Source organism: Leguminivora glycinivorella, chromosome 1 (assembly GCF_023078275.1).
Source record: "Leguminivora glycinivorella isolate SPB_JAAS2020 chromosome 1, LegGlyc_1.1, whole genome shotgun sequence".
NCBI classification, from domain to species: Eukaryota; Metazoa; Arthropoda; class Insecta; order Lepidoptera; family Tortricidae; genus Leguminivora; species Leguminivora glycinivorella.
The window spans coordinates 28,155,852-28,181,928 of NC_062971.1; the positions used below are offsets into that span (position 1 = coordinate 28,155,852).

Sequence of the window (26,077 nt, forward strand, 5' to 3'; positions counted from 1 at the left end):
AAAATATATATATATAGGTAATGTATGTGGTAATATTTCAGATTATAGTATCAGTATTACCATGAGAGTTAAACATAAAAGCGGATCCTTAGTTTGCCCGCGGCTTCGCTACAGGTACAAAGTCATATGACAAATATGTACATTAAAATTTACAAAAATATCTTAATTGTTTTTTATAAAAAATAATTTAATAGAAACATAAACACCTTAAGACACAATTGTTTAAATTTAGAGGCCAGTGTTGCCGTTATATATATATATAGTTACCGCCTCTTTACGGGCCTGTTCACACTAGCTATTCTTTTCGGCGATTTTTGGGCGATGCGAGATCGCGGCGAGCACGCAACGAGCTCGCCGCGGGTCGTCGCGGCATCGCAGCAATTTTTTATCGCGATTGTAACGCCGCGTACTCGCGGCAAGCTCGCCGCGATTTCGCTGTTGTTATCTTTACGGGCTTTCATTATTCACAAAATGGACGAAGAGATACTTTTAGCTGTGTTGCTCAGAAGGCGATTAAATCGAAAACGAAAATCAAATCGTAAATTTTGGGAGGATCCCGCATGGGACTACCGCCTAGCAGAAAGTGATTATAATATTTTGTGCTCTTTCGCAAGCGTGTTGAATGTAACCCAAAACAGTACATTTCGTTATAAGTGCGAGAAGTATGTCATTACTTCACGAGTCCCGAGACATTTTGCCACGAGCGGCACGCCAGTGGCAAATCTCGGGACGAGTGACTGTGCTGGACGCTTGCGTATTTCTTCTATAAACAATTAATTATAAATTTCTGATACCATTTTCGCGTAACGGGATGCAAATGCGTCTTTGACTTGAATGGTAGCATAAAGTGGGTAGATTAGATTGTCTACGTCATAAACAATCGCGGCGATATCGCAGCTTGCTCGCCGCGTGCTCGCGGCGATATTATGCGATAAAATAATCGCCGCGATGCCGCGACGACCCACGGCGAGATCGCTGCGTGCACGCCGCGATCTCGCATCGCCTAAAAATCGCCGAAAAGAATCGCTAGTGTGAACAGGCTCTAAATGTTGGCCCTTTGTTGCGCGTAACCTTTCTAGTAGATATATGTATTATTATATGCCTTTATGCTGAAATACATTAAATTTCTCCTTTTGAACTCTAGTAACTTTATTAGGTAGTTACGTAGGTAGGGCAGTTCAGAACCGCTTCGTCCACAATCCTGTTTTGCCACATTCATACACGTGTAAATGTATGTGAGGAAATAGGACAGGACAAGTTGGAACTTGTCGTATCCTATTTCCTCATTTTCTTTTTCTCTTTATCATTCCTATATGGTCCACGGTGCTAACTTGTCCACATTCCACATTTCTGGCATTGTTTGGTGTCGAAATGACAAACGAATAAGAAATTCCAAGTATACAGCCTGTAAACGTAATACGGGCGATTAATGAAACCGGGCATAGAATTAATTGACAACATTTCATATTTTCGACTACTTCTTTTTATTGTTTGGTTTGAAAGAACTCAAAACTAAAAGATACACGTATTTTTTTATTTTTCCAAAAACTGCTATTTTAATGCGAAAATCCCTTTTTATTACTACTTCGAACAGAAAGAGCGTAAGTTACAAACGTCAAGACACAGCTTCGTGACGTCACATGTGTTGTTTCATACACCTAAGAAAACGACAAAATCATTCCTAAAAAAAAAAGTTTTAACAGTCAGCTTAAACAGTCCGGTATGTCTGACTGTCAAGTGGCACTGTCGACCACTAGTGAATGACTACAAATCATAGACTAAGCCATGATTTTTTAAATATCTTTGCTACGAACTGTGATAAGTTTCACTGTCAAACTCAAGTGACATCCCAACTGGAAGATTTTTTTGATATAGTGGCTGCTCTAAATCAGCTATTTGACGTCACTTCCCCTTTAAACTATTTTTAAGATTTTTTATACTAAAAATGCGGAAAAAAAAATTAAAAAAATGATTAATGTGATCTACAAGCGTATATCTCGAAATGGTTTTCGATTTAGGGACATTGAAAATTTTGAAACGTTGTCAATTAGTGTTATTTTAAACACCTTTAAAAAAATAGTTTATTTAACAAACACTTATCTAGTAATAAGTGTTTGTTAAATAAACTTTTTTTAAAGGTGTTTTTGAGTTACTCTTAATTTTGACCCCATAATGATTTTTTGAAAAATTTCCTAGCCGCTATGTACTGTAAACGTGGTTGCGATGGCAATCAACAATGACAACTGTCAACGAGCGTCGCGAGTGTGTTTTCATTACATTGCAGGCCGAATTATTTTATATGGAAAAAACATTTATCTCAATTTTAAGTAAAATTTATCTAATTAAATTTCTTATATACCTACTCTTACTCACCACCGTGAAGAGATTCGCCCGTATTAGGTTTATATCCTAAGATATAAATGAAAAGTGTCTTATTTTTAACCGACTTCAAAAAAGGAGGAGGTTCTCAATTCGACTGAATGTTTTTTTTTTTATTTTTTTTTTTGTATGTATGTTATTCGATATCTTTGAGAATCATGGACCGATTTTCAAAATTTTTTTTTCATTCGATCAGGTATAACCCCGAGATGGTCCCATTGGTACCAAGTCGGGGTCTGATGATGGGATCTTGGAGAAATCGAGGGAACTCCTCAAATGTTATAGGCACATGTAATGTTTCTAGTGTATTTTTCAAAGGTACACCAGTATTTACGCCTGATGGTGATAACTTTATGTGGCTGAGCTGATGATGGAAGGTCAACTCCTCAATGGTTAGGAGTTAAAGGATAATTCTTTCACTACTGTACATATATTCGGACTGATACATAAAATATCAATAGGAACCACTAAAAATCAACAAATAAATAAACTTTTTAACAAAAAATAAAACCGCCTTCAAAAATGAGCGCGTTACAAAACACGGAGAAACTAAAAAGCAAAAAATAATAAACCTTTGAATTCAGATTTCTTATCGGATTGCAATAATCTAAACATCCAAATTATAAACAAATCAATTATTTTTGGAGTCGGTACCAGCCTGCACGGTTGGGTGGTGCAAACAGGAATAGCAAGGTTATGAACAGGTCTGGTACCGACTACAAAAGTAATTGATTTGTTTATAATTTGGATGTTTAGATTATTGCAATCCGATAAGAAATCTGAATTCAAAGGTTTATTATTTTTTGCTTTTTAGTTTCTCCGTGTTTTGTAACGCGCTCATTTTTGAAGGCGGTTTTATTTTTTGTTATATAAGATCAGTCAGGCAGGATAATGGTTGGTATTTACCATATAGGTAGGTATATCATTGCGACTTCTGGAACAGCTGACACTATGATCGAAGTATAGACTGTGACTTTAATAGTAATATGAATAAGTTGGGAAGGTGATGATTATACCTACTTAGATATTTTTCTGGCACGAACGTCAAGTTGTAAGTGCTTGACAAAATAAAAACATCGACAATCCTTTTATCGATAAAATAGCCTTATATACATAAGGTTAATAATTACCCCTAATAATAACCTCTAAAATCTTGAATAATAATGTAAGAACTTATTTAAACCATTAAAATATGGTTCGTTTTATTATTATTGTCCATTTATTTTCAACCATGTGACATTTGTATAAAACATTAATGTTATATACACCTAAATTCAAGCCTATATTCCCTAAACGGGGTAGGCAGAGCACATGAAACTACTCAAGATCCAGTAACACGGCAATAATTAATGACATAATTATTATAATGTAAGTTATCGATGAACTAAATATTGGAAGGGAATAACTAGTGTCATTTCGTTCGTGCTAGAAAAATATCTAGGTATAGTGATGATGAATTTTAGTTGCATTTGTAGGCGATTATAATTTCCACGGGAATGAGTATTGGCACTGTTTCAACGTCAACGACAAAATCTGCCACTTACCGAAGCAACATAAACTTTCGTGCTTACATTCAGTTTTTAGGGTTCTGTACCTATAGTAAACTAGGAACCCTTATAGTTTCGCCATGTCTGTCCGTCCGTCCGTCCGCGAGTAATCTCAGTAACCGTTAGCACTAGAAAGCTGAAATTTGGTACAATATGTATATCAATTACGCCGACAAAGTGGTAAAATAAAACCGGCCAAGAGCGTGTCGGCACAGTATAAGGATATATCAGTAGTTAATCTCCGGCAGCGGCGGCGCGGTCGTTACTACTGCGCAAGGTCACGCAGGGTTGTACAACGTTACTATAATCGACTTCGTACAATGTAAGTTGTTGTAAATCTAATAGGTACTATTAACTGTAAGTAGGTTTTAGTATAACAATACCACGTCATGACACCACATTAGTCAGTATTGAAGATACAAAAAATCATTATAAATATATTACTCTCATACGCGCAATAGTAGATTGTGTAACAATAATTGCAAAAGCGTTAATTTAAGTGTTCATTTTATATGTTTTCTCTAGAATACACCCAATCCATCACAATAAAAAAAAGATTCGTTTGAACTAGAAACGTAGGTACCTACTGTCCTACTCGTATTAGTAACTGTGTATGGCGCTATGCTAGTACCAACGCTCTTTCTACCTTTTTATCTAATAAAGATTCAAGTACGTATTTGTTTCTTAAATACTGACGAAATCATATTTACATAAAATGTTTGAATAGATGTTTGCACAATATTTAAGTAGGTACCAAACTTTCGAGCTAGATAGATCGCAGCATCTACCTAAATGTCGTTACAGATAAATCCTTATTGATTTTAATGTGTCATTCTAGCTTTAAATCTCACTTTTACGCCATTTACGTAAGCAATAATGTACCTAACACTGCAAATATATAACAACCACTTACTTTTCTGGGTGTCTAGGAATTCTAAAGAATGACATTTCCGCATTTTGAGAACTTTCCATACACCCATAAACACTACAGTAACGAAAATATGTCTTCGGTGCTGACGTCATTTTCTCCCGAACTCAACACGTCAACACAGCGCGCAAACGCGGCCCCGACTGTCCAGCCCAATAATCACCAGTTTCGCATGTTTTCGCCGCATGCGAGGGGAGGGAGGGGGACACACCGCGCGGCGTGAAGTTTGTAAGAAGAGTTATTACTGGTTTTATACTGTGGTGTCGGGCCACGCTCAGTGCAGGGTTCCGTAGTTTTTCGTATTTTTCTCAAAAACTACTGAACCTATCAAGTTCAAAACTATTTTCCTAGAAAGTATTTATAAAGTTCCACTTTTGTGATTTTTTTCATATTTTTTGAACATATGGTTCAAAAGTTAGAGGGGGGGGGACGCACTTTTTTTTCCTTTAGGAGTGATTATTTCCGAAAATATTAATATTATCAAAAAACGATCTTAGTAAACCCTTATTCATTTTTAAATACCTATCCAACAATATATCACATGTTGGGGTTGGAATGAAAAAAAATATCAGCCCCCACTTTACATGTAGGGGGGTTACCCTAATAAAAGATTTTTTTCCATTCTTTATTTTTGCACTTTGTTGGCGTAATTGATATACATATTGGTACCAAATTTCAGCTTTCTAGTGCTTACGGTTACTGAGATTATCCGCGGACGGACGGACGGACGGACGGACGGATGGACGGACGGACGGACGGACGGACGGACGGACGGACGGACAGACAGACATGGCGAAACTATAAGGGTTCCTAGTTGACTACGGAACCCTAAAAAGTGGAAAAATAGTTATTTGTTTTACTCGTACAAGGGGGCAAAGTAGTTGTTTAACCGCACGTGCCAATATTGATACCCGAGCAAGCGAAAGATTCCAATATTGAACCGCGAGCGTAGCGAGTGGTTCAAAAAGTGGAATCTTGAGCGTTGCGAGGGTTTCAAGGCACGAAGGTTAAACAAACTTTGCCACCGAGTGAAACACAAAATTTTTCACCACACCAACACGAACAAAATACTGACTATAAAATATCAAACTAAATCTATTCAATATTTATTCAATATTTATAAATTTATTCAATATTTATGATTCAAAATCATCATCTAAAGGTAATTTTTAGCAGCCAGCTCAAGGCATCACGTTAAAATTTGTATGAAATTACTTTGCACTCTTGTGGATAAAATGCAATTTTGCTATCTGTTTTCAAATAGCAAAGTAAGCCTTTACCAGTTGGTGTGGTTAAAAATGTTTTATTAGGGTACCTATACGTAAAGTGGGGACAGTGGGGAGTGATTTTTTTTTCATTTCAACCCTAACGTGTGATATATCGTTATTCGTTGGATAGGTATTGAAGAATTAATACGGGTTAACTAAAATAATTTTTGATAATGTTTGTATTTTGGGAAATAATCGCTCCTAAAGTAAAAAAAAAACTGTCCCTTGAAACATAAGTCCAAAAAATATGAAAAAAATCACGAAAATAGAACTTTAAAAAGAATTTCTAGGAAAATTATTTTGAACTTGATAGGTTGAACAGTTTTTGTAAAAAATGTGGGAAACTACGGAACCCTATACTGAGCGTGGCCCGACACGCTTTTGGCCGGTTTTTTTTTGATACAATTGGAGACATGGCTTTTGTTTATGACAAGGCGTCCAAAAGGTTAGACAGACAACAGAACTGTGAACGAATCGGTCCTAAGCCAGTGGCGCCCTATATATACTAGCTTTTGCCCGCGGCTTCGCTCGCGGTAAATTCGAAAATTGGGGAATACTCCATCTCTTCTCTTCCTCACCCTTCCCCGCTTTAGGAATGTGGGGGTTGGAAAGAAACAAAAAGTAGCCAATGTCACTCTCAGTCCCTTCAACTATCGCCATTATTAGAAAATCGCGTGAATTCCTCGCTCCGTTTTGCCATGAAAGACGGACAAACAAACAGACACACACATTTTCCCATTTATAATATTAGTATGGATTTTCAACCCATAATAAACTCTCTACCTGCTCTCCTAAACAATATTTGTTTCAAACAATTGAACAAAATGAAATAGGTAATAATTTGCTTTGTCTACCACAAATTGAGTCAATTGATCTTGACCCTGGTTGGGTATTCACAACACCTTGAACACAGGCGGACCAGTATTAGTTGACCTCTATTTATGCATTGTTGTTCTCTTTCTAGTTTAAATTGCATGCTTCAGCGATATTATAATGAAATGTTTTGTAAATGGAGTAGCCTTGACCATTACTTTAAAAAATAGACCCTACCTATTGAGCTGAAGCAATTTGACAATCATCTACTCGTATTATATTAAATGAGCTAGGCTAAGGTGTAACAAAGATAGCGAATATTCGTTGAATGCCATATTCGGCCACGTCTTTGCCTTTGACTAGTCTGTGGCCAAGAGTAAGCCCATTTATAATATAAAAAAAGGGAAAAATAGAACAAAAATGTTTTTATATTAAAGGAAAAAATGGAAAAATTTACGCTTCCGGCGGGAATTGATTTAAAATATTAATTGAGCTACGGAAGCCACGCCGGACATCGCAAATCTTTCCATGCCTTTCCTTATGTACACACGTCTTCTAGACGTCACCCCAAGACGTGTGTACATAAGGAAAGGCATGGAAAGATTTGCGATGTCCGGCGTGGCTTTCGTAGCTCAATTGGTTAAGAGCCTTGCACGGATTGCAAATGATGCGGGTTCAAGTCCCGCCGGAAGCGTAAATTTTTCCATTTTTTCCTTTAATATAAAAATGTTTAGAATCGTTAGCAGACGTTTCTGCTTGTTAAAAATAAAAATGTTTTTGGCAACCGGACTATACCTTTAAGGGCCACTTGCACCAACGAAAATGGAGGGTTAACCCGAGAGTTAACCCAACATTTTATATGGAATTTGACAGATGACAGCCCACTATCCCTGAGTTAAGTGGTTGGTGCAAGTGGGCCTAATAGGTACTTGTGTGAAAAATAATAATGCCATACACATTATCAATTTATCACTTCCAAAATCCGTAAAATGTAAATTGTAGGTACATAGTTCACGAGTCATATACTTATAGACGTTTGTTACAGTCGAGTTCATAAATATCTGTACATTTCTTCACCTTAACTCGTAGCAATAAGGTGAAAAATGTACACATATTTATGAACTCGACTGTACATGACACGAAAGGTTATTGAATGTTAGTTGATTCATACAAAAGTTGTTAGGAAAAAATATCTAGTTTAAGAGCTAAACCTAGCGCAATTAACTATAACAATATACTTACACTAATTTTATTACTTTTATTATATATCAAATCCATCTAAGAATCTGAACAAGCAAGCACATTGAAATAATTAATCAACTGCATAAAATATTCCATTACATACGCTTACTGGCTACACATCGCACATCACGGGACTGAATTCAGACAATTATTTAAATGCTTAAGTCCCGTTTTGTTCTAAAATTATGAGTGCGAATTGAATTCAGACAATTATTTAAATGCTTAATTGTACGGCATTCACAACAAACGAACACATTTACCTACTAGCAATTAACGTCCCGTGCCAACATTCCTACGGTTGTACCGCGTGTTTCCTGTAATCCGAGCAAATAATGAGAAGGCACACTCAAAGGTTAATGACAGATGGCGCCACCTGATTAGTTCATTTCACAGATAAAGAATTTCATACGTGAGAGCGAGATGTTTTTTCTCTCTCACAGTGACATGCCTAGGCACTTGCACAGGCGCCGCCTCCTCATTAGAGATTGATAAAAAAAGAGTAGAAATAAACAAGTGGCAACATGGTATAGTGTTGTCCCGTTTTCTCACACAAATCATTTTAAAAGGAACGAAGATGAAATTGTGACTAGCTTGTACTATTTAGAGCCTGTTCACACAAGCGATTCTTTTCGGCGATTTTTAGGCGATGCGAGATCGCGGCGTGCACGTAGCGAGCTCGCCGCAGGTCGTCGGCGGCGGGGCGGCGATTATTTTATCGCATAATATCGCCGCGAGCACGCGGCGAGCAAGCTGCGCCGCGATTGTTTATGAGGTAGACAATCTAATCTACCCACTTTATGCTACCATTCAAGTCAAAGACGCATTTGCATCCCGTTACGCGAAAATGGCATCAGAAATTGATAATTAATTGTTTATAGAAGAAATACGCAAGCGTCCAGCACAGTCACTCGTCCCGAAAATGTCTCGGGACTCGTGAAGTAATGACATACTTCTCGCACTTATAACGAAATGTACTATTTTGGGTTACATTCAACACTCTTGCGAAAGGGCACAAAATATTATAATCACTTTCTGCTAGGCGGTAGTCCAATGCGGGATCCTCCCAAAATTTACGGTTTGATTTTCGTTTTCGATTTAATCGCCTTCTGAGCAACACAGCTAAAAGTATCTCCTCGTCAGAGTCCATTTTGTGAATAATAAAAGCCCGTAAAGATAACAACAGCGAAATCGCGGCGAGCTTGCCGCAACAATCGCGATAAAAAATTGCTGCGATGCCGCGACGACCCGCGGCGAGCTCGTTGCGTGCTCGCCGCGATCTCGCATCGCCCAAAAATCGCCGAAAAGAATCGCTAGTGTGAACAGGCCCTTAGTGTGTTAAAGCTGACTTGAGCTAAAAAGACGAACATACTGTGGCGGCATTTACATAATTAAATAAATAAATAAATATTATAGGACATTCTTACACAGATTGACTGAGCCCCACGGTAAGCTCATAATGGCTTGTTTTGCAGGTACTCAGACAACGATATACATATAACGATATATGAGTATTTGTATATTAATACAAATACTCATATACATAGAAAACATCTATGACTCAGGAACAAATATCTGTGCTCATCACACAAATAAATGCCCTTACCGGGATTCGAACCCGGGACCGCGGCGTAGCAGGCAGGATCACTACGCGCTAGGCCAGACCGGTCCTCATAATGGATAATTTTTAAGAAAAAAAAACCGCCGCCTGATGAAAGCTACTTGCGAATGTTGGATTATCTAGAAATGTGTAGGTATTTTTTAAAGCTGCTTTTAATGCTTTAATTATTTGATGGCAACACATTTGTCATTTGATATTTGCCACGCAGTCGCTTTTCGGTGAAGGAAAACATCGTGAGGAAACCGGACTAATCCCAATAAGGTCTAGTTACGGGTTGGAAGGTCAAATGGCAGTCGCTTTCATAAAACTAGTGCCTACGCCAAATCTTGGGATTAGTTGTCAAAGCGGACCCCAGGCTCCCATGAGCCGTGGCAAATGCCGGGATAACGCAAGGAGGATGATGATGATTTGATGGCAACACAAATGAATATACGTACACCGTTAAGGTTTGAGGAGTTTCCTCAATTCCTCATGAATCCGATTATATGAAATCGAAGCTTGACAAAATTTGACTTGAAAACTCAATATTCTTAACAAACATAACTTACATAACTAAATAAATGTCACTGTTCTGAACTTAAATGCATGCTATTCTTATAAAAATACCAAAGTCACTATAAGTGTGCCGTTCAGATTTAAGGAGTTCCGTTCTGATCTTCATCAGCAGTTCCACTACACCAAATGTCACTGTTCTGGACGTAAGTGCATGCTGTTCTTATAAAAATACCAAAGTCACTGTAAGTGTGCCGTTAAGATTTGAGGAGTTCGGTTCTGACCTTCATCAGCAGTTCCACTGCACCAAATGTCACTGTTCTAGACGTAAGTGCATGCTCTTCTTATAAAAATATCAAAGTCATTATAAGCGTGCCGTTCAGATTTGAGGAGTTCCGTTCTGACCATCATCAGCAGTTCCACTGCACCAAATACGTAAATGCATGCTGTTCCGTACGTAAATGCATGCTGTTCCTTAAAAAAACACAATAATCACCATATGTGTGCCTTTCAGATTTGAGTAGTTCCCTCGATTTCTCCAGGATCCCATCATCAGAACTAAGTTCTGAGAAAAACGGGACCAATCTGTATGCATATACATTAAATAAAAAATAAAAATCTAAATCAGTCCAGTAACGACGGAGCTATCGGGGAACAAACATTAAAAAAAAAACATGCAGACGACTTGAGAACCTTCCTTCCTTGAGAGATTTGAGGCGGCGGTTAAAAAACTCATACCAACAGGAAAAACACATAATAGGCCCGACAGTATCTAGCCTGCGATATAGACTACCCGTCCCTTTCTACATAGTTGTGTGACGGGTAATAGTCTAAGTCGCGGGCCAGTAGCCATCGCACGCTAAATGAGTTAGTTACCTCCTTTGTCCTTCACTACATAGTTCTTCAAGAAGCGGTGTTTAGGGTTCCCAGGGATTGGTAACGTGGTCCCCTCCGTTGCATCTTATGTTCATGGGCGACGGGGGCCGTTAACCGTCAGGTGGTCTGTCTGCTGCCTGCTCTTGCCTATCACATAAAAAAGTTTAGATCTGTTCCGTGCGTGTTTACGCGGTTAATAGGTATTAAACACGACACTTTCAGTTTACGAGTACACCTACTCACAGGATTAAGTATACTTTTAAAGAGTCGAGTCGGCTATCGGCACAGTCTCTTGTGTTTAAATAGTGTAGGTACTCGTAACATTCCCGCACCCAAAACTCAGTGCTTGTACCAAAACCATGTGTACAAATTGTTGACGCACCTTGTCGAACGATACGCTACTCACTGTCGTACCAATACGAAAGAACGAGAGAATGAGATATCTACGATAAAATATTAAGCGTCATCGATTACACTCTTGGTTAGATGTACGCTTATTTTACTAAGATATGAGACTATTTTGACTTAGCAGATTAAGTATCCCAATATCGGGACAAAGGTAATATTTTCGAGATGTCGAGCTAAAATAAAATCTTGTAAAATAAAATCAAATAAGTTTGTAATGATAAACAAAATATAATAAAGTTATTTAAGGACTAAGGTTATCATGTGTATTTTATCTATGTGAACCTATCCGGGCGTAGCGCATCAGCAAGTTTGACATGTTGTTACCCGAAATTTTCAGTATGTCGGGAGTCGCGAAGAAATAAAAAAAACCGGGAAAATCCTGTGAAATTGTAGCCATCTGGCAACTCCAAGTTAAAGTGAAAACTGACCGTTGGTATTCTTTCCAGCGCGACATATACACGTGGGCGCTAGATCACCGCGTGCACCACAAGTACACGGAGACGGCAGCGGACCCGCACGACATCCGGCGCGGCTTCTGGTTCGCGCACGTGGGCTGGCTCGTGCTGACCCCGCACCCCGCCGTCGAGGACCGCCGCGCTGCGCTGAAGCTCACCTCGAGGGACCTCGAGACGGACCCTGTTGTGGCGTGGCAGAAGAAGTAAGTTACAGTCATCTCCTGGCGGCTTAGAACAACTTGCGATCTCGCGCCTTTAAAAGCGCGAGAGCGCAAGCTGTGCTAGACCGCATGGTCAAAGTTTATAAGCGATTGGCGGGTCTATAATAATTCGAAGTTTCACTGGTCATGACCGTGCCGCAGCGAAACTGATCGACATTCCATCAAAATGTCAAAACAGAGATTCGTGGAAAGAAAGGTAGCAAAATAAGTTTGCGATGGAGCCGCTTTGAATAAAAACACACAAGTATGTACAATTGTACATAAACCCAAAAGTCAAATCATCATAAATATTATCCTTCCTTGCCGTATCCGGAAATGGGGACTTTATCAACAGTTATTCACCGGATAATGGAGTGCAAGTGCTCTGATGTGCTCGCAAAATCAAACTTTTGTCTTAAAGAATGAAGATGCGATTACACTGCATGCAGCAGCTTTGCAAACTAATACCTACGTATAAGAGAGCTGGTCTACCTTTAGATTTTTCAGAAGCTGATAAGATTGTAATGATCTAGAACTGTGTTTACGATCACGTGTGCGAAGCTGAGAGGGTACACTTTCGGTAGACTAGGTACTAGTATACTAGGGTACCTATCCAACGTCTCACTTGCTTACGCTGTGTAATCGTATCTTCACAAGCTCTCCCTGTGGCTCTTCTGTAGAGGCGCGACAGAGCCAGACTAAGTTTTGATTGCCAGTCGCCACATAACGTTTAAAAAAATAAAATAAATAAATAAACGTTTAGTATTCTTACTTCGGTCACACCTCGGACACTGGCGATCAAATTTATGAAAGAGGCACGTTCCTAGCACACATTCTAAGCTCGTGTAGGTGAACGCGTACTATGCTTGTATGAGTGAAATATGACAGGTCGACTGTTCGCTTTTTTGACAGGCGGTAACTGTGAGGTAACCGAGAGGGGGTTGGCGGAACTTTCAGCGGGGAGCGGGAGTGGCCATACTGTACGATAGTACCTACTCTTTATTATACTGTGCTTCGGTGAGCCCGGTTGGAGTCACAACCCATTTTTTGCTGGCACCACACGGCGCCAAGTCCAAGCTGCGTAAATTTTACCTTCTATGTCATACATCAAGTCAAAGGGATATAAAGGATCTACCGAGAAATCGATGCTTTATATTTCATTAACAATCATAACGCCTCAGGACGCTTAATAATTGGCTTTTCTTCACGTTAAAACTGGAATATCAATTCTTGCTCCCATATTCGGGAAATATGACTAGATACTTATCGGGGTATTTTAATGACCCGCTTCCGATTTTATTAGGTTGAAAATTTTAGGAAATTGAATTAAATTGTGCCAAGGAAGTAACTCAATCCAATTTAAATTTTAGAGAAAGGCAAATTTAAATTTCGAGACGTTGTGATCGTCGTGATTGACATGAGTAAGTGATCGTCATTGCGCTTACTATACTCGTATCTCAATATTATAAGATAATTATAATATCCATCGTATCGTACAGTCGTATGTCGCTGCTTTATGGCCCTAGAGCGCAGATTTACTACAGAATAAATTAACCTATAAAATTATAGGTACAGAAAGGGCACTTCTTACCAAAACCGACATTTGGCAGCGGTTCAGAGTCGAATCGTACTATTACTAATGTATGACGCTATTTGATCCTTCGCCTACTTAGAGCTGTTAAACATCAAGTATCTAGATGTAATTATCTTATATCTGAGCTGGATACGTAGCCGAATGGCACAAACACTCATGAAACGAAATGCTTGTAGATAACTATCTCTATCGCTCTTGCGTATTGGCGCGACAGAGCCAGACTACCTTTCGCGGCGTTTCGTTTTCGTTTCGCGTCGCAGAAATGCCATTCGGCTACGGCACCTGTGGTAGCGCTCGTCACACGCAAAGTGACATCGAGTTGTACTAACCCTAATAATTGCTACATAGCAATTAAAGTCTAACAAAGCCGAAATCACTGAATCAGGACAATACAGTGTTCTAACACCACCAAATAAATGTAGGCTGGTACAGACAGTATCAATAGTAGCGGATGAAACAACGAATCAAAATTATCTGCATTCCAAAATAACTTTTTTAAATAAATATATATCTGTCTGTACAATTCGCGGTTAGAAGTATCATAGTCTAATAGTAATTATAATATAATATAGACTTTATTGGAAATCATGCAGACTCCATGTTTGAGCAAGGTTCGTATCCTACCGATTGCGCCATGTAAAGTACTAGGAATCACACATATTTAACCACTTCAGCTGATTGTCCACAGATTTATTTACTTTCATATAAGAACTTAAAAAACCGAAACCAGACTAATCCCAATAAGGCCTAGTTACCCTTAGGGTTGGAAGGTCAGATGGCAGTTGCTTTCGTAAAACTAGCGTCTACGCCAAATTTTGGGATTAGTTTTCAAAGCAGACCCCCAGGCTCCCATGAGCCGTGTCAAATGCCGTGATAACGCAAGGAGGATGATGATGATTCATTAGTGTTATTATTAATTTACAGGTGTTTTTAAGTTACACTTAATTTTCACCTCATATATAAATTTTTGGAAATTTTCTCAGCATCAATGTAAGTACTGTAGCTATGAAATATTGTGATGACACTTAATGACATTACATGTTACGTCATACTATGAGATATAAAAGTAAAAACCGGCCAAGAGCGTGTCGGGCCACGCTCAGTGTAGGGTTCCGTAGTTTTCCGTATTTTTCTCAAAAACTACTGAACCTATCAAGTTCAAAACAATTTTCCTAGAAAGACTTTATAAAGTTCTACTTTTGTGATTTTTTTTATATTTTTTAAACATATGGTTCAAAAGTTAGAGCGATTATTTCCGAAAATATTAATATTATCAAAAATATACATTATAAAAAACGATCTTAGTAAACCCTTATTCATTTTTAAATACCTATCCAAAAATATATCACACGTTGGGGTTGGAATGAAAAAAAATATCAGCCCCCACTTTACATGTAGGGAGGGTACCCTAATAAAACATTTTTTTCCATTTTTTATTTTTGCACGTTGTTGGAGCGATTGATATACATATTGGTACAAAATTTCAGCTTTCTAGTGCTAACGGTTACTGAGATTATCCGCGGACGGACGGACGGATGGACGAACGGACGGACAGACAGACATGGCGAAATTATAAGGGTTCCTAGTTGACTACGGAACCCTAAAAACGAGCCTTTAACGCGAGTGTGCCTGCATCCTGCATTACATTGCGGGCCTAGTTCTTTTGTATGGATATAAGTATATACTCTACTTTTCTCACCTTATGCGAGACAAGAAAAAACAGCAAATTAATAGTGTTTATATTTATATATTTAAGAAAATAATTATAATTTAAAAATACAAGTTTATATTTGAGACATTAGTCCAATTATGGAAACTTGTCACAACTCGTTTCTGACAGTATTTCAACAAATGAAGATCGTGCGTCAAATGAAAATCGAGTCGGTCGCGGCTTCGGTTTTTGAAAATCGAGTTGGCCATGCCCGCCGCGGGCATTACGGCTTAACGAAATTAGACTTTATCGTCATAGCAATAAGGTGCAATTATTTGGCAATTACATTATTGCGCCGTGTGTAATAATGAATTTTCATACAACATTATATCACGGTTGTTGACAAGGGATATAATGTCATGCTTTCCGTGAAGTTCTAATGACATATAATCCGACTTTGTCGAGCTTGAGGTGAGAAAAGATTGTGATTGACTTGTTGAGTCATTACATTTATTTTGTGAATAACTTGATATCAGTATGAGTTAAGACACTAGTTTTTTAAGAGAAATTAACTGTATTAGACTCTTAAAAGCTAATAGAGCAGGCTCCAAGAGGATGTTCGTTTGCAAAAATAGCGCACCTCATTCTGACTTCTGATATATATTGTATAGGTCTCAGACATCATATAAACAGATGTTGCCAAGCAGTTTTGTGGTCCCCGTCCCCCCACCCCGCCATTTAAAAATTGCATAAAAACAAAAAAATTTTTTTCATCAAATCATGCCGTGTAGGATATCAAAAGAAAGGGCTTATTGAGTAGTTTACGAATATATAGCATACTATAACATTTCTTACACTTTCTCTAAGAATTTTTTAGAAAATTTACGAAAATGCTTCATTTTGGAGTTCACTTTAAACCACTGTAGATTAAGAACTAATGAGTATATTTTTATAATTATTATTTTAAGTAACTAACAAGAGTCCAATGTCTACGAACCAATAGTTCGTACAGTGAAAAAATTGCATTTGAGAGCAGGGGGAGTAGTCAAAGATGGCGAGTTTCGACAATTGAAATATCTTAACATTTCGGTTTCTGAGTGGAGTTCCGTTTGCGGACCTCAATCTGGCATATATTTATTACATAGACAGATATTGTCAATCAGTTTTATTATTGAAGGAAATCAATATGCTCAAGTAACGGTTGAAAAGAGCTTTGAAAGGTCTATGTAATTTTCAATAATATTTGTGAAGGAGGGGAGGGTGAGGGGGGGGGGGGTGTAAAATTGACAATATCCGTCTATGTAATAAATATATGCCAGATTGAGGTCCGCAAACGGAACTCCACTCAGAGATCGAAATGATAAGATTTTTCAATTATCGAAACTCGCCATCTTTGACTGCTCCCCCTGCTCCCAAATGCAATTTTTTCACTGTACGAACCATTGGTTTGTAGACATTGGACTCTTGTTAGTTACTTAAAATAATAACTATAAAAATATACTCATTAGTTCTTAATCTACAGGGGTTTAAAGTGAACTCCAAAATGAAGCATTTTCGTAAATTTTCTAAAAAATTCTTAAAAAAAGTGTAAGAAATGTTATAGTATGCTATATATTCGTAAACTACTCAATAAGCCCTTTCTTTTGATACCCTACACGGCATGATTTGATAAAAACCATTTTTTTTGTTTGTATGCAATTTTTAAATGGCGGGGGGGGGGACCACAAAACTGCTTGGCAACATCTGTTTATATGATGTCTGAGACCTATACAATATATATCAGAAGAAGTCAGAATGAGGTGCGCTATTTTTGCAAACGAACATCCTCTTGGTGCCTCATCTATAACGGAAACAGGTTTTAGAGGCCGAAAATTTTCTCATTTAAAAATTTCCAATTCTAGTGAGAAAATAAACGTCCTTAAAAGCATCTGAAACTTGTTCTTTACCTTGAGTGATTAATTAACTAGAGGTGTCTAAAACTTATATCTTATTCAGAATTTTAACAAAGCGTAAACTTAAATTAAACTCCACCAAGTTGGTGTGAATTTTGAAACTCATAATGTAATGTCCGTAGTGAAAAATATTTGATGGATTTTTGTATTCAAAAGCTGCTCCTGACGGATCACTCATTTATACCGGATTATCTGCCATTTCAATTCAACCATTTATGAAATTAAATTAATTTTGTATCAAATTGAATCGTCTGCAATCGATTTAATTAATACTTGGAGACAAATCAAAAGTGAAAAATTCACTGTCTTCGGTGTAAATAAATAAATAAGAAATAAATAAATATTATAGGATATTCTTAGTCTTACACAGATTGACTGAATCCCACGGTAAGCTCAAGAAGACTTGTGTTGTGGGTACTCAGACAACTATATATATAATATACAATACTTATATATATAGAAAACATCCATGACTCAGGAACAAATAATATCTATGCTCATCACACAAATAAATGCCCATACCGGAATTCGAACCCTGGACCGCGGCTTAGCAGGCAGGGTCACTACGCGCTAGGCCAGACCGGTCGTCAAAACAATGTAGCATTGTCAATGTGCATCAAGGACTGATTGTCAGAAATACACGACGTAATGTTATGGAAATTATTACCAATATTAATGCTATCAGCGGCCGTTGTTACCCCACTTTTTTGCAAAGCTGTAAAAAAAAGCTTTTTCCCCTCACTAGCTCGGAAACACGTGTTTTGTCCTTTAATACCAGCGGGTAAAAACGCATTTTATCCACTAGTGGGTAAAGTAATTTGACCTTGAATAAAGTCAAATTAACTGCTTTAAAATTGATAAAAGTAGGTGAATCTAGTAATAAAGATGATTTACAAAGTTGTCGCACCCCACTTTTTTTGTGTTACACTCGGGTGCATTTGGAATTTTTCTATTCTCGAACCACTGTGGTTTCCACTCAGAATGGCAAGCTTTCTCAATCCTATAGGAGAAGAAAAGTGTCCCGAGATTTTTTCCCCATTCCGTTACATATATTTCCGTTCATATATATTTTCTATGGCGGTAACGGAATGAAAGGTTTGAAAAATGTATGGAAATCTTGTGACATTCTCCTACCAGGATCAAAAGACCTCGCGATTCTGAGTATGAATCGCGTAAAAAATACCTATAATACAAAAAAGTGGAGTGATAACATTGAAAAAAAAAAGGCCCGTCTACTAATTATGAATATTTACTTTCAGATACTTCATCCCTTTGTTCGCGCTGCTGAACGTGATCCTGCCGGTGTGGATCCCGTGGCACTGCTGGGGCGAGTCGCTGGTGAACAGCTTCGTGGTCAGCTTCGTGACCAGGTTCACCATCACGCTCAACATCGCCTTCTGCGTCAACAGCTTCGCGCATCTGTGGGGAAATAAGCCTTACGACAGGTACACGATCAGGGCCTAGCACATGATTGCCGCGGGAGCATGTCGCCGCGAGATAGACTACCCGTCCTTATGTCATTAATACAGTTAGAAGAAGACGTGTGATCTATCTTGCGGCGACATACTCCCGCGGCAATCATGTGCTAGGCCTACAGGGAACCCAGCCAACGTACAGTCAACCAATTGGAACCCTAATAGGCACTGGTCCCACCGCGAGCTAGTAAGCTATGAGCAATCGGCTATATAAACAAACAAAAGATAAGCATTCCCGTGCAAATAAAAGAGATACGGCGATATTGATAGCTCACCGCTGGGCGAGTAACTATAAACATCGCCGTGTCTCTTTTATTTACACCGGAGTGATCATCTTTTGTTCGTTTTTATAGCCGATAGCTCATAGTTTACTAGCTCGCGGTGGGACCAGTGCCTTAGGCCACTGTAGTGTGTCATAGTGATGTTATAAATGAGATTGTAAGAAATCTCTTACTGCTTGTCATTTTGTCATGTTTGTTGTATACTCCAATTGCTAGAGTGGCGTCAATGTCAAATAATTCTGCCAAGATTCGCGGGAGGTGAGGAAATAACACATGTAAAGGAGTACTCACAAATGCAAAAAATATTATTGTCAATACACACGCACATTATGATAAAAAAATAACACATGCTCATTATGATGATCAATGTCTCATTACGATGTCAATATTATTATATGCTCTATTCTAATTGAAATTAGGTTAATTCTTACAAAATATATAAATGAAGTCTCGTGGGGAGTGCGTCTTTTTATGAATAAATTGATACATAAATATCGACCCTATTGTAAACCACATTAGGTAACTTCTTAAACAGCAAAAAATCGAAGTCTCGTGGGGAGTGTTCGTGACGTAATTTCTACCCACCAACAAATTTCAAATCGATTGCATTCGATCACATAAATCGATATTCGATGACGTATGACAAAAATATTATCATTTAGATAATAAAAACAGTAATATAACAATATTAAAATTACTTACAAATGGAATATTATGCCATCTTTTTGCAAACTTGAGGTATTTGAGCGCTTATTACAAGTGTTCACAGCACACGCAGGCATTTTTAATTACCAGTGATATGTGTCGTGGCGATTCTGTGAATGAGCATGAATCGATTGTGAAATTGTATTTACGTGACTTTATGAACATTTGTTCAAGTTTTTTGGCAGAGGGGTAAGTAACTGAAAGGCTACTCCAGTCTATATTTCCTCCGAGGTAGCACCTGAACTGGCTCTCAGAATGGCGCGTGGCGAAGTCAGGGGCTCACGAAAGGTATTTCCTTAGCGTATTGAACGAGTGCCCAATGTATCTCTGAGACTCCTCAGGAGATTTGGAACCATAAATTGAAGAACATTACTCAAACTTACTTACATACTCTCTTTAAGGTAAAACAATAGATCATTACATGTGCCATTTTTTATCTAAAAGGTTCATAAGTGTCGGTTGTCAATAAAGCGCTACTTGCATATTAACGTCTGTCTATCATATATCAGAGATGTAGTCTGTATAATCAATGGGTTCCAATTGGTTGACTAATGTGAAATATATGTATTTGGTCACTTCGTATTTTTACGGAAACGTACGAACGTATCATGCTATTTCAGTCACTCTCAGTACAAGACGTAGTGACACTGTCTGAACTAGCATGACAAATACGAACGTTTACGTAAAAATACGAAGGAAAATCTTTTCGCACTACATCTGTAGCTAGCTCTCGCTATTACTCTTTTGTATTTGGACGAATCTATTTTTTGACCTACTCACTCAAATTAAAAGTTTCGTCCTTAAATAAGTAATGGATTTTTTCATTTATGGTGTATGTAAAACATTCAAGAACCTAAGGCACTGGTCCCATCGCGAGCTAGTAAGCTATGAGCTATCGGCTATAAAAACGAACAAAAGATAAGCACTCCCGTGCAAATAAAAGAGACACGGCTATATTGATAGCTCACCGCTGGGCGAGTAACTATAAACATCGCCGTGTCTCTTTTATTTACACGAGAGTGATTATCTTTTGTTCGTTTTTATAGCCGATAGCTCATAGTTTAATACTAGCTCGCGGTGGGACCAGTGCCTAACCGTTATACCTAATAAACTGATACATAAATCATTGGAAGGTGGATTTCTTGGTAACTCCAGAGACATTTTGAGTAACGCCAAAGACACTCAAAACTGTCGGTCAAAAAGTTGATTCGCCCATTTATCGATTGTCACTTCGGCTGGGCCGACAGGCAGCCAAGAGAACAATCTTTGACAGTCCGTGATACGCAACTGGCTTTGTCGCACTGATACTTAAGGGTCGCAATTATATTTGTACAAAAACTTGTCAAAAGTATTTTAAATTGGTATAGTACTTATTATAATGCAAATGGCATGAACTTCACGATCACGATTTTAAATATTAAAACTTGTAACATGAGACGCGTAACGCGTATGATTTAGGTATATTTTGAACTCGTATATTTTGAACTCCTACGACGTTTCGAGAACGGCATTGTCCTCGTAGTTTCTGGGAAAACTGGCTAAAATTAACATCAACATATTCTGAAAACGTACTAGGATTTCCACGGAACAACGCCGTCCTTGAAACATTGGAAATTAGTTACACAAACGTAATTCGATTAAGTCACGTGTTACAAGTCAAGTCAAATGTGATTATATCTAACGACCGATTAGTCGTTAGTTGATGTATTAAGCTTATACAAGAATACGGGTGCATCTGGTTATCTCCACTATTTACTCAGCCAGGGATACCTTAGGGGCATTTTCGCGAAAAAGTTTAAAAAACCTTTTTTTAAATCAGGTAAATTTAATGTTTTTTCCAACTCTGAATCACGAGCCCTTTCGATCCTACTAGCTAAGGAATTGTCACATCTACTATGCCGGCTGTCATAAAACAATCTATTGACGGCTCAATTCTCGCCCATTCTCTGCAGGAGTAGCACATGATTGGCGCGAGAGTATGTCGCCGCGAGATAAACTACCCGTCCTTATGTCATTAAGACGATACGGTAGGGGTCAATTCTCCATACAAACGCTCTCGACGATTTCCTCCCTGGTTTTTGAAGATAGAGCAATGATTTTTTCAACACAGATTGTTACTATTTTTATCTGTGTCGGACCGTTTTGATTTTTTTGATATTCTGCTTTTTAAAGACTCTAGAGCCAATCAAAATTTTCCAAAAACGGCCTTTTTCAATGTGGCGCAAAAAAAGGTGTGATACTCAAGATTGGTAACAATTAACCAAAAAAGCTAAACGGTCCGACATAGATTATTTCATTGTTATTCAGATTCTCAAATTTCGTTCCGATTGATTAAGTTTTGAAGGAGGAAAGAGTCGAGAGCGGAACCTCGATTTTAAAGATTTTTTTGAAATATCTTTTGACTGAGTTGTTCTTAATGGACAATTTTTTTTCGATAAATCTAGTTAATAACACTTGTATTTTTAACTAAAATTCGCAAGTTGAAAGGGGGGCTCCTTTCCATTTTAGCATTTTCGCTACCGTATCCTCTTTAGAAAAGGTCGTGCGATCTCGCAACTACATAAATACTCTCGTGACAATCAATATGCTAGCTCTGCTGGATATATCGACTAATATCGAGTGTTCTTAAATATTCGCTTGTTGCAGGTTTATAAAGTCGACAGAGAGCGTGATGGTAAGCCTGGCAGCCCTGGGGGAGGGCTGGCACAACTATCACCATGTTTTCCCGTGGGACTACAGGACCTCCGAGCTAGGGCGAATCAACATCTCCACGGGCTTCATTGACGCTTTTGCTAAAATTGGATGGGCGTATAATTGTAAGTTTACTTAATATTTAAAATTACTTGGCTCGTGCAATGACCCAAAATGAGTTTTGGACTCCAACACAAATGCACTCCACTTTGTGAACACTCCACTGTCTGGAGTGGTATCGCGCCAGCTTTCGCGGACGCCGAGCTCAGGGAGGACAGGTCTACCTCCTTAATCTAGTAATTAATTAAGTAGTAATTTTAGTAGTTTTTTCTTTTTAATCCAGCAACACCCCGCTATCTCAAGGAGCGTTTCTCTTATTTTAACTCAATTAGATCCTCTCAAAACCTTCTATCTGTGCCATCTTCATCTTCCAAATTTTATAATCGTTCATTTACTTTCCAAGCTATTCGACTGTGGAACTCTCTCCCTGTTGAGTTAAAATGTTCTCAATCTATTGCCTCTTTTAAATCAAATCTTAAAGAATACCTATCTTTCCCTTCCTTAGATTTTATGAATGACACTGTTGTTTGTTTCTTTATTAATATTAAACCTTTTTATGTATGTATTTATGTATGTATGTTTATGGTTATACTTATTTATGTATGTCTATTTGAATGAGTGTTTTGTGTTGTTTGGTTGTATTTAAATTCTACTTCTTATATTTCTTAGAGCCACCTACCATATATTCTGATTATATTAACTCCAGTACCCAAAGGCTGTCTGGAAGAGATCGCTCTTAAGCGATAAGACCGCCTGTTGTTACCTCTGTTTAATTTGTTTTTGTTTCTTGTGCATTACTTGTAAACTATATGAGGTGTGCAATAAAGAGTATTGTATTGTATTGTATTGTATTGTATTAATTCTAGTAAGTTTAATCGAGATAAAAGCTACTTAGTCTGATTTACAAACTATCTTCAATAGGGCTTTAGAGTGCTTAGAATTAATTACATCCCCATATTTTCTAATTTTCAGAATAAACGTATATTGATAGTCACGGAAATCGTTTAGTACCTAGGTATTAAGAGAGAAATGCGTACGACTTTCTAAATTAGCTCCAGTCATATAAAGTAAAATGCCTGAATAAAGTAATATTGGCGTTGCCATTAAAATTAAAGACAAATAGATTCATGATTATAAACTAAAAACTGAAACGAAATCGGATCAGTAGTTTTTAAGATACGAGTTGTCAAAGTTGGCTTAGTTTGTTTATATGGTCGCTTATAAATTCCTTAGCTAGAAAGTCAGAAACATTATATTTTTCTTACAGTTATAAGTATGCATTGGTAATAGACATCATATTAAACGATTATTTCCAAGGATATAAAAATTTCATCCCTTAGAAACCCGTAGAAAGACGATCCAATAAAAAAAAACAGTTTTTTTTTGTTTTTCGTAACAGACCTCGCAATTGTTTATTATGATGTCTATTACCAATGCATACTTCTAACTGTAAGAAAAATATAATGTTTCTGACTTTCTGTGTAAGAAAAATATATTATTTCTGACTTACTCGCAAAGGATTTTCAAAGTGGCCATATAAAGCAAATTTTCCCAACTTTGGCAACTTGTATCTTAAAAAATGCTAATCCGATTTCGATGCGGTCTTTATAACAAGTATTCCGCAATCTAATAAAACTCACATGCGAGTTCTCGCAGCGTGTAAATGGGCCCTTAGTGCGTTTTCACATTATCCGATCCGATATCGGATGTCGGACCGATATCCCATACATAACAGGCGCCATCTTGGATTTTTTTTCTATTGAAATCCTTCCGACATCCGATATCGGATCGGATAATGTGAAAACGGACTTAATCTACCTATTCATGTTCGATCACTTAGTATTAATTATCAGTATAGGGAACTTGACTGTTCTTAAAATAAAATATATTATACCACGCACGAAATAAAGTATCAGATAATTATAAGAAAAACATGGACAAAAGTTATTTTTAAATCCAATTTTTATTTAATAAGTCAGGTAGAAATATATAAAGTAACTGAATTGTACCGTGACGTCACTCGATTCGAATTCATATTAATTCCATATTAGCAAGTCATTCAAATTAGTTTTGACAGTTCTTAAAAAGAAGCTGATTTGACTAGGAGGCAAGTAGCGTATCTGTTTAGATCTTGAAAATCACAAATAAGATCCACAGTTTGAGAATTAAGACGTTTTTGAAATAAATATAATTATCTTTTCACCACACCAACTGGTAAAGGCTTACTTTGCTATTCGAAAACAGATAGCAAAATTGCATTTTATCATTTTATCCACAAGAGTGCAAAGTAATTTCATACAAATTTTAACTTGATGTCTTGAGCTGGCTGGTACAATTTACGTGTAAATGCTGATTTTGAATCATAAATATTGATTAGATTGATAGATTTGATTTAGTTTGATGTTTTATAGCCAGTATTTTGTTCGTGTTGGTGTGGTGAAAAATTTTGTGTTTTACAAGGGGCAAAGTTGTTGTTTAACCGCACGTGCCAATATTGATACCCGAGCAAGCGAAAGATTCCAATATTGAACCGCGAGCGTAGCGAGTGGTTCAAAAAGTGGAATCTTGATCGTTGCGAGGGTATCAAGGCACGAAGGTTAAACAAACTTTGCCACCGAGTGTTATTTGTTATACAAGGGGACAAAGTTGTATTTTAACGCCGAGTGTGGAATTAAAAAAACGAGCGATTGAGAACGAACGATTTATTCAAGGTCAAATTACTTTACCCACTAGTGGATAAAATGCGTTTTTACCCGCTAGTATTAAAGGACAAAACACGTGTTTCCGAGGGGAAAATAACTATTTAGTAGCTTATTAAGATACATTTGTATTATTTTCAGTAAAAACGGCGACAAAGGCGATGATCATTAGCCGAGCGAAGCGGAGCGGGGACGGAACCCTGGGAGACGTCGAGGAACCCGAACCTACGATGAAAAACGAAGGCATAGAATGAGCCAACTATAAATAAACCTGACTTCATTGAGACACCTGACGCGTAAAGCGAAAATAATAAGAGAACAATCTGATATTTTCGGCAAGACATTCCTTTCGAGACATTTTCTTTTAGTATTCATGATTAAATATTTAATATGACCAAGGATTATTTATATAGGATTTACATACTTCATACTAAGAATCGTACCTCGATTTTTTAGCGCCACCTATTAAATACTATCATAACTACAATGATGATGCCTACAAATTTATTTATTTTCAAAATGTGTATTGACGTGATATCATGATTCATGATTTTAAAATAAAGAAATACGTCATATGTTCTTATAAAAAATAAAAACATTTTCAGACTGCGAAACAGCGCCATCTAGTTTTAAGCTTAAAAGGCCCATAAATTTCAGGGGTACGCTTTTTTGTATGGGCTTTGTCAGTCCAGTATTCAATCTTTTTTTTATATTAAAGGAAAAATGGAAAAATTTACGCTTCC

The 26,077-nt window shown here is 37.5% G+C and overlaps 1 protein-coding gene across 1 annotated transcript in view; it reads left to right on the forward strand.

Annotated features, from left to right (window-relative positions):
- LOC125228510 (acyl-CoA Delta-9 desaturase-like) overlaps positions 1-25,833 on the forward strand; it is a 78,857-nt gene extending 53,024 nt beyond the window's left edge. Inside the window, exons 4-7 of the mRNA XM_048133106.1 lie at positions 12,018-12,229; positions 18,683-18,868; positions 22,531-22,700; positions 25,476-25,833. Of these exons, the coding sequence (XP_047989063.1) occupies positions 12,018-12,229; positions 18,683-18,868; positions 22,531-22,700; positions 25,476-25,588 (681 nt within the window). The 3' untranslated portion in view covers positions 25,589-25,833. The remainder of the gene's footprint in view (positions 1-12,017; positions 12,230-18,682; positions 18,869-22,530; positions 22,701-25,475) is intronic.
- Positions 25,834-26,077: the final 244 nt, after the last annotated feature.